This window comes from Peromyscus leucopus, chromosome 11 (genome assembly GCF_004664715.2).
Source record: "Peromyscus leucopus breed LL Stock chromosome 11, UCI_PerLeu_2.1, whole genome shotgun sequence".
Lineage (NCBI taxonomy): Eukaryota > Metazoa > Chordata > Mammalia > Rodentia > Cricetidae > Peromyscus > Peromyscus leucopus.
In genome coordinates this window covers 69,093,160-69,106,055 of record NC_051072.1, presented here as the reverse complement: position 1 = coordinate 69,106,055, position 12,896 = coordinate 69,093,160, and the positions used below count along the sequence as shown (strand labels likewise).

Genomic DNA, 12,896 nt, shown 5'->3' with positions numbered 1-12,896 from the left:
ATTGGGATTTGTCACACTATGGATAGACCTGCAGGGGCTAAGGGGTTGACAGACATAGAGAGAATGTGGACTCTTTAAAAAGCCAAATAAAAGCCAGGTATAGTGGTAAACACTTTTAATCTCAGCACTCAAGAAGCAGGGGACATCCTGATTTACATAGAGAGTTCCAGGCCAGGCTACATAGAGAGACACTGTTTCAAAAAAACACATGGGAGATACAGACTGAAGAGATGAAAACGGGGGTGGGGTGGGGAGAGGAGGAGAGGAGCTGGTGTCGTCTAGAGAATCCAGTGCAGTAAGTGCAGAGCATGTGCAAGCCCAGGTGCTGCTGTGCCACAGGAACAGGATACAGTAATGTTGTATCAGTGGTTTGGGGAAGAAAAACATTTTTAGCTGTTCTTATCATGAAAGAAAATAATTGTGTGAAGTGACATGTTATTTGTTCTGCTGGAGTGACCATTTTACTCTGTGTGTATTATAGATATCACACATATTCAATAAAATTGATGTTTAAGTAATATTTAAATCATCTAAAAGAAGAAGGTGGCAACGGAAAGAACTTTTCACCCATGGTGCCTAGGTGTGTTTGCCTGTGTATGTGTGTACTCCATCTGTGTGCAGTGCCAACCAAGACCAGAAGAGGGCACCAAATCCCTGGGACTGGAATTACACATGGTTGTCAGCTGCCATGTGGGATCCTCGGAAGAGCAGCCAGTGCTCTCAACTGCTGAGCCATTCATCCAAGTCCCTTTTTGCCCACTCTTAAAAGTCAATGTTTTGGTGTATCTTTAGAGGCCAAGTCTTAAGTAACATGTGAGGAAACAGGCATTAAAACCAAAGAAGGCAGGCGGGCCTAGTGGCCTACACTTTAATCCCAGTTCTTGGGAGGCAAGGTGTGTCTGTGGATATCTGTGAGTTTGAGGCCGGCCTGGTCTTCAAAAAGAGCCAGAATCTACACAGTAAGATACCATCTCAAAATTGAAAAAGGAAAGAGATAGAAAGAATGAAGGAAGGAAAAGAGGGAGGGAGGGGAGGAGGGAGGGAGGAAGGGAGGAAAGAAGGAAGAAAGGTAGAAAGAAAGAAAGCATCTCTATACCAGCTATCTAGACTCAATAGATAAAGTAATAAAAATGCATCTATCATTAATGATTTTGTGGAGGCTGATTTGGACAGTTTGCCCTGGGGTTCAGTGTGAGAGACCTGTCACTACTGAAGGCGCTACTCACATCAAGAATAAGTTTGCTTCCCAGAGTTGTTTCCTTGGATCTCCTTGCCTTCTCATGTCCCACCAGAGCTAAGAGGCATTTGGCAGAAAGTTGCTAAGCAAACACAGGACGGGCCTCCCCAGAAGCTGCAGGTGTCTGGGGTTTCTGCATCCCGTGTTTTTGTCCACATCTCTTCTCTTAGGTCAGGCCTGATATCTCACGTTTAGGGTCTCAGCAGAAAGCCAGTGGACTTTGCAAACGTGTTAGCAGTGGAAAGAGAAGTGCCTGTCTTTCGCTGCAGCATGCTCACTGAGCGGCAGTTGGCATTTCTGTCACACAGTCCTGATCAATGCCCTTGTGTGGAACACCTCCCTGTGGCAAATTCCCACTTCAAGCCACTTGGAACCACAAGGCTTCCACAGCATCCATTCTCTGTTCAGATATAAGCTTGTATTTTTACAGATGGTTGTGAGCCACCCTGTGGTTGCTGGGAATTGAACTCAGGACCTCTGGAAGAACAGGCAGTTCTCTTAACCACTGAGCCATCTCTCCAGCCCCTAAGCTTGTATTTTTAATTATATTCTTTTTAGAAACTCTAGCATTCATTTTAAGACAATATTTAGTGGTCATGCTTTCTTTTTAGGTGGCACATTGTTTCTCGGTGCTCTTGAGTTTTTCCTGATTCTTTATAACATTCTAAAAATAACTGTTGGTGAGCCCATAATTTCATTAGTTAATCCCACTGGGGCTCACTAATACATATTACAGACTCTTGATTTATATATATGAGATTGTCTCAAGAATTCCCTTACCTGTTATTATCAACATAGCTGTATTGACAGGGTCTCTATTGCTTCCTGATTGTGCGTACCTCTTTCTCTTGTTAAAGATCAATTTTTAAAATCAAACCTTGTCATTTTTAAAGTATCATAGACATGGTACCCTGTTAATGTATCTCATACACTCATATTTTCTTCTCTCCTTTGTTATAGTAACTTACAATGTTTATTCATTACCTTTTGCTTTAAAAAACATTCTTGGGGGAAAGAACAGAGACAAAGCAGGAGTACATGCGAGAGAGTTCTTTCTGAAATAAAGACATAAGAAAACTCTGTTACATTCAGAGGTGACTTTGTGAACAGTGATATTCCCTATTCTCACCATAGCCCGACGTGTAAACTATACATGGAATGTTGAAATTATTCCACAACCTTTTGGTCTTGGGACATGTAAGATAAAGTAACTAGTAATGATTAAAACAGTGACTCAGACCAAGAGATTCTTTTGAATTGTATTTTTTGGTAATGTTTCTCCACAGTTCTAATGTTCTTTGGTCTCTGCTCTCTGTTCATCGCATGTAATTTACCAGTGAACCTCCTATCTGGCAAGTCACACATACTTTTGTGTGCGTGTGCGTGTGCGTGTGTGTGTGCGTGTGTGTGCGTGTGTGTGTGTGTGTGTGTGTGTGTGTGTGTGTGTGTAAAACATCACTTGTTTGATTGTTTGCTTTTGGAGACTTTCCCTCTATTGTAGAATTTGTTGATGGTGTAAGTTGTACAGGTTTTCATGTTAAGACACTCCTTTTACTGGGTTTGGGGTATAGCCCAGTATCAGAGTGCATACTCAGCATTCAAAAGCCCTGACGACAATCCCAGCACCAAAAGACATACAGAAGTCATTTATACTGAACTTTTTAAAGATATGTTTGTATTATTTTAATTATATGTATGGGAATATAAGTGCAGTTGAGTTCAGTTACCCATAAAGGCCAGAGGCATTGGGTCCCCTGGAGTTAGAATTGCAGGTGGTTGTGAGCTGCCTGGTGTGGGCACTGGGAACTGAACTCAGGTCCCTGAGAAAGCTCTTAAAGACAAAGCCCTCTCTCCAGGTCCCTGAGAAAGCTCTTAAAGACAAAGCCCTCTCTCCAGGTCCTCTGAGAAAGCTCTTAAAGACAAAGCTCTCTCCCCAGCCCCTATATTTGACTTTTTAAAACACCTGCAAGAAGTCAGGCAGTGGTGGTGCACACCTTTAATCCCAGCACTCGGGAGGCAGAGGCAGGGGGATCTCTGTGAGTTTGAGGCCAGCCTGGGCTACAAGAGTGAGTTCCAGGAAAGGTGCAAAACTACACAGAGAAACCCTGTCTCAGGGGGGAAAAAAAACCTGCAAGAAAAAAATGGGTTTCAACTTCAAAATAGTGTACATCTACCAAGATATCAAGTATTTTTTAGCTAAATAAGTACTTATATATATTTTTGCCCCCGTGCCCACCCCCTCTACAGAGAAAAATGCTACACAGTAAGATCAAATGAACAAGAACATAGACAAGGCTGGTGTCTTAGTTTCCTTTCCTGCTGCTGTAGTAAGATGCCCTAATAAATGCAACTTAATGAAGAAAAAATGGTATTTTGGCTCATAAATCAAGGGTACAGTCCATTAGGGTGGGGAAGTCAGGAGACTGGGAACTTGAAGCAACTGTTTACTCGGCATCCACAGAGCACTAACTACAGGCTACTCAGCTCCCTTTCCACTTGCAAACCCAAGACCCCAGCCAGGAATAGTGCCACCCAGGGGGGTGGATCTTCCCACCTAGACTAATGCAATTAAGACAATCCCCAAGGAGCACATCCAGACGCCAGCTCTCTGGTGAGTCTAGACTATGTCAAGTGGACAGTTAACACTAAACATCACAACTGACTTGTAAGGAGCATGTGGGTTGGTTACCGTGGGAAAGAGTGACAGAGAGAGGCAGAAAATAAAGCAGTGTTGCCCTCTCTTCCTGCTTCGTGAGCATTACATCCTCAGTGACACTGTTTCCGGAGCTAGAAAGAAGGCGCAGTGGTTAAAACAAACAAATGCTCCTCCAGAGGAACGGACTTCCATCTCCCAGCACCACACCATGTGGATTCTTAGCGAGGCTTCAGTGCTGTCCTGAAAGGGTTTGTTTGCCTTCTGCCTCCACAGACTGTTCATCCCTGAAAGAATCAGGACAGGAACCTGGAGGCCATGGAGGGGAGCTGCTGACTGGCTTGCTTCCCATGGTTTGCTCAGTCTGCTTTCTTATAGAACCTAGGACCACCAACCCACAATGGGCTGGGCCCTCCCACATCAATCACTAATTAAGAAATCCTCCACAGGCTTGCAGCTCAATCTTATGGAGGCATTTTCTTAATTGAGGTTCCCTCCTCTAAGATGACTCTACCTTGTGTCAAGTTGACCAGAACAGGCAGCTCACAACTGTAACTCTAGCTCCAGGGACCTGACACCTCTGGACTTCAAAAGCATGCACTCACATGTGCATACACACAAAAACACACACAATAGTCATAATTTAAAAATAAATACTTTAAGTCGCTGTTCTTTGAGCACTATTGTGTGCAGATTCTCATATTAATTTGTCAATATTTTCAATGGAACTCTGTCCCTGAAATGATTTAATGTTTATTTTAATTACATTGTGTGCGTGGTTGCTTTGCCTGCACTTATGTCTGTGCACTGCAGGGCCCACTCGGTCAGAGTAGGGTGTTGTATAGTCTACACCTGCAGTTACAGATGGTTATCCACCATGTGGGTGCTGGAAAATGAACCTGCGTCCTCTGCAAGAGTGCCGTGTGATTTTCACCACTGATCCACCTCTCCAGCCCCACCCAACTGTTTTAAATGATATCCAAACATATACTTGAAAGTGTGCATGTGAACCAAAACTGGCATGCATCTTCCAAATGCTACTTTTTAAATGTTAAAAGTTTACTTCCAGTGACAGAGGGGTGACTGCATTAGTAAAATGTTTGCCTTTCAACCACAGGACATGAGTTTAATCCCCAGAACTCACATAAAAAGAAATTGAGTGTGATGGTGTGTGATTGTAATCCCAGCATTGGAAAGGCAGGGTGAGACAGGCAGATCTGCCAGCCTATTCTACTTGCTAAGTTCCAAGGCCAATGAAAGACCCTGTCTCAAAAAAATTTTTTTTCAAGACAGGGTTTGCCTGTAGCTTTGGTGCCTGTCCTGGATCTCGTTCTGTGGACTAGGCTGGCCTCGAACTCACAGAGATCCACCTGCCTCTGCCTCCCGAGTGGTGGGATTAAAGGTGTGCACCACCACCGCCTGGCTCTAGAAATTTTTAATTAAAAAACTTTTTGAGAATTTCATACATGAGTACTTTATTCACAACATTTCCACCCATCCTTCTAGTCCCAACTCCGTCCATGTTAACCTCTCCTCAAATTAGTAACCTCTTCTCGTGTGTGTGTGTGTGTGTGTGTGTGTGTGTGTGTGTGTGTGTGTGTTCCATTTAGTGTTGCTGATGGCGAGGGGGAGCACTCCCCAGGAGGCTTGTCCCTGGGAAAGCCAGATCCTCTCTATTTCAGCAGCTGTTAATTGCCTATATCTCTTCTTCTAAGGATTAGTCTGTGAGTTTTTTTATAATTTTTATATTACACTTGTGTGTGTGGTGTGTGTGTGTGCGCGCGCTTGCATGCGAGTACGCACGCACGCACGCGCGTGTGCGCCATAGCACACGTAGAGGTTAGAAGACAACATTCTGGGTTTTTTCTCTCTTTCTACCATGTGGGTCCTGGGAGTTGAACCCAGGTTGCTGGGCTCAGTGGAAAGCCCCTGTCTCACCAGCTCAAGAAGGAGATTTTTGGTTGTGAGCCTAGCCTTTAATGGCTGAGCCATTTCTTGGGCGGTGGTGGCGCACACCTTTAATCCCAGCACTCGGGAGGCAGAGGCAAGCAGATCTCTGTGAGTTCGAGGCCAGCCTGGTCTACAGAGTGAGTTCCAGGAAAGGTACCAAAACTACACAGAGAAACCCTGTCTCAAAAAACCAAAAAACAAAAAGGAGTTTATAAAGATGTAAAATATGCATGTGCCAGTTCTTCAGAAAGAATTCCACCTTCTGTGCCCTAACTCAGTTACCAAAGTAGGTGACTCGTTTGTCAGCCTGCTTGACTTCCTAGTAATCCTCCCTCCTGATGAAAGCAGAACATCTACTCATTCCTCCGTCTACTTGCAAGAGTAAACGCTGGAGTAACACAGGCACTCAGCTCTCCTTCCTACACTGGTCCCCACAGGCCTGGACTATGTTAGCCAAGAGGTGTCATGAGCAGAAACCAAGAAGATTTTTTAGTGAGTTTATCCTCAAGGACATCTGTTCATCCTTCAGAAAGATCGTCACTAGGGAAAAGGGGGGTTAAAGTTACTTAACAAATTGCTTGAGACCATTGACTCCCAAGTCCCTCCAGAGTCATAGATTGGATTGGTTTTCAAGGAGAAGGAAGAATTGTAAGAGGAGCTCCCTGGGAAAGTTACAGATGGATCCTCACCTGGGCAACACTGGTCGGTGTAGCTGATCATTAAGGAGAAATGCCCAGTGGTAATAGAAAGTTAGGAAGTGAGAAGGAAACAGTTAACACTTGAGGAAAGGCTTACTGTGTTTGAAAATAGTTGTTGCCATGCATCTGAGGATGGACATTCAAAAGGAAGAAATACAGATTAAATACTCTGTCATCATGCCTGCAATTTAATAGTTATTACTGAACTGAGAGTAGATTGTCTACAGAAAAAGACAAACTTTTCATAAACCTACCCAGAGGCAGAGCCTCCTTCTGGAAATACTCATGGCATTTATTTGAAACAGATGTGTTTGAAGGTATCTAGATATTTGCTTGTATTTTCAGACTGTAACTACCTCCAAATCCAAAGGAATCCTTGATGGACATAATTTGACTTAGTAAAAAAAAAAAATGATATCAGCATGTTCCATGTGTTTTAAAAACCTGGTAATTTTACACACATACTGATGTAGTCAGACTTTTCCCCCTAAGAATTCCATTAACAATTATCAGAATTCATTCAGGCCCTTCAGGATTTACCAGTAAAACCTATACTCATCAATCCCTCCCACTGAATAAATTGAATTTTGCCAGAAATGCGTAAGCAAATAGAGAAATGACCTCATTTTTCAGTCTGAACACAGTGGCGTTGGAGAAGATGTCTCCAGAGTATGACTTCAATATTGGCTCTTAATTCCAAACACAGGTTCACAAGGCCAGAGAAGAGGGGGTGAGGCCCTCCTTGGGAAGGCACCTGTGAAGAGATGAGTTCTTGGGCAGGAGCAGCTCCCATAGCTAAGGCGCATGCACACACTGTAGCTTTCTGCTCTCTGGCCAACGGAGTGCAGCCATAGCATCTTTATTGTTATAACTCCCAGATTGTGATACTGTCACAAAGCTGTTGCTAGGCAACAAATGTGGTTACCAGGTCTCAGCGAATAGCTGAAGGGGGAAGGCAAAGTCTTGCACCATTGTAGAGTAACCATAGCAATGACCTACTATTACAGACTAAAGAATTATCATTAACAATGTTAAAGTATCAGAGGCCCTGAATTCGGAGACTTCCAAGCAGTATCTGCATAATTAAGTGATTGAGGACAAGATTCTAACTGTTTCAAAGCTAACCACTCATAATTTCTATGGGGGGGGGATATTTGTAATTTTATTTTTAATTAAAAATCGATTATGAAGTTATTGGTTAAATTATACATGCTATCACAAATAGATTTTTTAAGCCCGGGTTATTCGTGTGTTCCCATGCCTACATGTTACTTATCGCCTTTGTCAAACTATAGGTTCCATTTGATTTGGAAAATAGTGTATAATATTCAGCCTAAGCCACAGTCAGAAGCTGTGGTAAAGTAACCTGGTAAATTGAAAATCTACCGCTTCTCTGAATACCCCGACTGAATAGGGGGCCTAAATGCTTTCAGTGGTTCCTCTTTGAAACACTTTTTGTCTGCTTTTCTAGATCCATCCTCCTAAAATCTGTAAAGCTTGTGGCCCGCCTAGAATACTTTCAAGGCTCCTAGTCTCCTTTTGAATCTGGCCTTTCATTAAATATCTCCAGTGATTTGGTCCCCGTGACCTCGCTGGAGCAGTCGTGTCCAACATCAGAGACTGGGAGAGCCCAGAAAAGGAATTATTCCCCGCTCTCTGCCTGGGAGCCGGCCACCGAGGCGCTGTGGGGTGGGTGTGGTAGACTCGGGATCCCGCACGCTGGGGAAACCAATCCCAGGCCTGGGGAAGTGGGTGGTTTCGAGGCGGGAGAGGGAGTGGCCCTTCCCGCTGAGCTACTGGATTGGCCCGGAGGGCGGGAGGCCCCGGGCGCTCCCGGCGGCTCCTCGGGGCCCCGCGGGCGGGTCCTGGCCCGGGGCGGGGGGACCGGCGGAACCCGGTCCGGGAGCTGCCCCGGCCGGCGGGCTCGCCGGTGGCCGCGCACTCCGGGAGGGCGGGGCTGCTCGCCGCCTGCGGGTGGCCGCACACCCGCCACACCTTGTAATCCCGTGTGTGTCTCCGCAGGCACCGACCGCCACGAGCTCACTTCCTGGAAGAGCTTCCCGTCCATCTTCAAGTTCTTCGCGGAAGCGTCGGAGGCCAAGAGCAGCTCGCAGAAGCCCGCCCTGACGCGGCGCTCGCACCGGATCAAGCACGAGGAGCTGTGAGCTCGCCGCCGCCCGAGCGCCCGCAGCCGCCCGGCCCCCATTAGATTGCTTTCTTCCTCCAGCACAGGGTCTCGATACGTTCCTCTAAATAGCGTTTTGCATTATTTCTAGATGAGTGCAACTGTCAAAGCAATATGGACTCGCGGCCGCGTCTCCTGCGGGCTGAGCCGGGCTTCGCGCAGGGGTCTGCAGGGGTCTGCAGGGGTCTGCAGGCGGCCGAGCGCGGCTGGGAGCGCCCAGCCCGGCTTCGAACCGCCCCGGGGAGCCGCCGGCGCTGCAGCCCAGCGGCGTCTGCTCGGTCCTACCGCCCGCTGCAGGGCGGCCGCTACTGCCCAGCCTCAACCGGGCCCGTTTTTACTCCCCCTTAAACCTAGCAAGCTTTTATTCTAGACTTCAAACTTTCTTTTTAACCAGGTTTTTCCCTCGGGTCATCTGATGAGCTCCTCTCTTTTATAGAAGGCCACACACCGGGGTCCTAGAAATGCCAACTTTAAATTGAGAACATGAATGCCATGATGAATTTGGGGGGTACAAATTGTTCTCTCCTGTAATGACCGATTTCCATTTCAAGACTGAAAGAAAAACTTTGAATAAAAATTCATAAAGTACTGAATCCGAGTCCTTTTCTCCGGACATTCCTGCTTAGTTGAACCAGAGTCTTTATGTCTCTGACTTGAGGAGAGAGCATTCGAATGAAAACGTAAGCAGGTATTTTAGATGCAGGTATAAGGCCCCATTTCAGTGACATTTCTAACTTATGAAAACTGGCCCTACTGTTAAATATGTAACATGGTGAGAGGCATTTAGGTGACACACTCAAGGCTTGCTCTCCGTACTCCCATGTATTGGTGGTAGTTACTAATCCGTGCTGAGTGTGCTCGGACCTTTCTTGTAGTAAACCCTTGCGGTTACACCATTCATTTTTTACTGTCATCAAGAAAATGAAACTGCATACCCTTGTCCTTCTGAAAAGCTATGTAAAGTTAAAATGTTTCAGTTTTCATCTACAATAGGAAAAGAGAACGATTTTCTCTTTTAGGTCCAAAATTTTTAGTGTTCCACTTCTTCTGCTAGGGTTTTGCCATATAATTCCAAGTTAGGTCCTTTAACCCAACTGGGATCTGGCCAGCACGGTGAAATACAGAAGATAAAATAGGTTGACATTTTACTGGCTTTTAAATTAAAACATTAAACATTAATTACTTGAAGAATTTAATTAGTGAAGATTATATCCAGTGGGTGAGATTGTGAATTTAATACTTCCAATCCTTTCTTAAGTAAATTCAACAAGTAATGTGCCTGCCTCATTTGAGAACATGGAAAAGTCTATCCAAAATGAAACCGAGGCACTGTCTAATGCCTCAGAAGAAAACCTGGACTCAGCAAGCTTATGGAGAATTTTTTTAATATTATGAACTGATTTCAGCAAGTTTTAAGACTGGTAATATCTCCTGTTCCTTAGCATCTACAAGCGTTCAATAGTTCTGTGTTTTGAGTGCCGGTGAAGTCAAGTGGCCATGGTCATGTCTGGTCATCTTCTGATATTACTTAAGCAGAAACAAGGGGAAAATCAAAATGGCATTTTACCCCCAGCTCCTGGGCGGTTTAAAATGTGTTACTCCAACAATGTCAAGCACATTGCTCTGTCATAGTGGCCCTTGACATTTCTAATTTTAGAAGGATTGGTGAGCTCAAAAAAAAAAAAAAAAAAAATGATAGCTTCCCAATGGCTGGGTTTGGAAAATTGGTGTGGATTGAATGTATCTTACCAAATGTTATAAATTGTCTGGTGTTTTAGTATATAAAAATATTCACTAATGTTGTGACATTAAGACAAAAGCCAACACTTACACAGGGATAGATTTGCGAAGGTTCTGCAGCTGAATGAAAGCAAAGTAAATGTGCTCAGCTTATGAACCAAAGGGCTCCTGGTCCTCCCCTCCAGACCCCTCACTTGTATAGAGAGTGTCATTGATTTCTTATGATGACTATTTTATAATCACTGAATTGTAACCTTGTTATCTGTCTGGAAGAGAGCTATTTACAGAGTTATATTTTGTAAATGTCTGTTACTGCTTGTGGATCTGCATTGTAGCCACCCACAGGGAGCCAGGCAAGCACTCCAGAGATAAGTGACTTATAACATAGGATTTCTTAACCTGTTGATTGGGATGCTGTTGGTATATGTGTAATGATACTGTTCACCTCGGGTTTTCTTGGGCTAACAACAAGCAGTTGACAGTACCCCACCTGCAGAGGGGTGGCCAGTGTTAATATTTCTTCTCTGGTCTTCTCCCTGTTATCTCCTTAAAAAGATTCTGGGCATGGGGTGGTATAAAGGTAGGCTGTGGACTTTTTTTCTTTAACTATATACTTAGTTCTTAGAGTAAATAGATTGAGAAAGACATAAATTGGAGATTCACAATAGTCCTGCAGAAGCTTCGGTGCCGGGCAGCTGCTTTGGAGCTTTCTAAAGGGACCTAATATGCAGTCCTTGAAAGTCACTCTGGATATTTGAAAGACCATCTACTTGTAATAATGTTCTTTTCTCAAATTTCTACCTTGTGCTTCCTGGAATGCATTTCTGTTTATATGTCAAAAATAAATAAATAAAGCATAGGAGTTTCCTATAATCTCTTTTCTGTTAACATTTTAAAATAAAAAAGGTTTTTCCCACAATCAACTGTGTGTTATTCCTCCTCAGAAGTTCTTTTTTCATCACCTGCACAGGGGCTTTCAAAGCTGAGACCTAAAGGAAGTGATTGGACCATATGCATGAATATTAAGCTCATAGCTATGATTCTTACTGTTGCTGTTGCTGTGAGCAATGTCTAACTTAGCTGAGTCTCTACTTGGCTCACATATATTGTAAAGATAACATTTTAGTCAAATGTTTTTAATATATAAGGAAATTAGAACAACTTGTCTATGGAATGATTCATAAAATAGCCATTGATATACAGTAAATATGTTTTTCAAAGAGAGCCTGGTAAGATTCAGTTGCTCCCAAACTGCTGATGGTCAGACCTTGATAAAGTGTGCTCGGTCCATAACTGAGTTGTGCACATTTCTGTTACAGCTATTCCTTCTGAAACCTTTCACTCCTGTGAGGGGGTTTGGGTGACAGAGTATGTTAACTAAATTAGCACTGCTAATTTACAACTAGATTTTTTTCATGTTTCTCTGTATTGCAGAGTTCCAGTTCAAACATGTATGGTATAATCATTGTTTAGACTGTTAACTGATAGGCTCCTGTTGAAAGCAGTACTCCAAATTCACTTAAAAAATACTATTAAGTAACTTTCACAGTATAAAATTTCACAGTCTAAATTTTTTGGAAAATTTTCTCATGTCTTGTGGGGAGAGGCTAAAAAATAAACATGAGGCGTTCATATACTTGAAATATGGGTGGCAGAGGGGGTATAATTGTGATACTTATATACCCTCTGGCATAATATAAAAGACTCTAACATAACCCTTTCAAAAAATGTTATACTTTCCTTCCTTCCCTGTATAGAATGTCTGAGTAGTAGTCTCTTGAATTGTTCATCTCTTTATCTAATATTCTATTAATCTCAAAAAATGATCAGTTTGAATCTGGGAAAGGGATTTTAATCAACACTTCACAGAGCTTAAAGCTACCTCACCTAAAGCATTGGTTTTGTGCGGTGGTTTTAGATTTAAGCCATTGTAGCTGCTGTGCACTGTACTCGGAAAATGTACCTACTGGAGGATGCTGGAAGGGTGACACAAGATGCATTAAGAGAGGTCCACGAATAGAAACAGTTATTGAAGCATCCCAGCGTCTATCTGGAAGTCTGCATTTTTAAACGGCAAAGATAATTTTTAAACCTCACCCTTAGAAGGGATAGATGTTGATTTAATTGATTCCTTTGGATCAATGTTTTTAAAGTTTCACACCACTGCTTTCATGAAGTGATGTCTTTAGCAGTCAGTGGTTTGACATGAGACTTCTCAGATTTCATCAGTGGGACCCTCCATGACATCTAAAACTATGCAACAGCCTGTGTGATGGTAACTTTGGGACTGGGAGATCTCAAGGCTAATGTGACTGGTAGAATGAAGAATTCTTATTAATTCTCGGTGTAAAGATTTTATAGGAATAATAATGGAAAATGAAGCACAAAAGCTTACCATTTGCCATTTAGAGAAAGCTGTCCTGAAGGTTTGGT

General features: G+C 43.4%; 1 protein-coding gene across 1 annotated transcript in view; it reads left to right on the top strand.

Moving 5' to 3' along the window:
• The window catches only part of LOC114697379 (cotranscriptional regulator FAM172A), a gene marked incomplete at its 5' end in the record, with an annotated part of 244,241 nt that extends 233,794 nt beyond the window's left edge, over window positions 1-10,447 (top strand). Inside the window, one exon of the mRNA XM_028875626.2 lies at window positions 8,561-10,447. Coding sequence (XP_028731459.2) covers window positions 8,561-8,703 — 143 coding nt within the window. The remainder of the gene's footprint in view (window positions 1-8,560) is intronic.
• Between the last annotated feature and the right edge of the window lie 2,449 nt (window positions 10,448-12,896).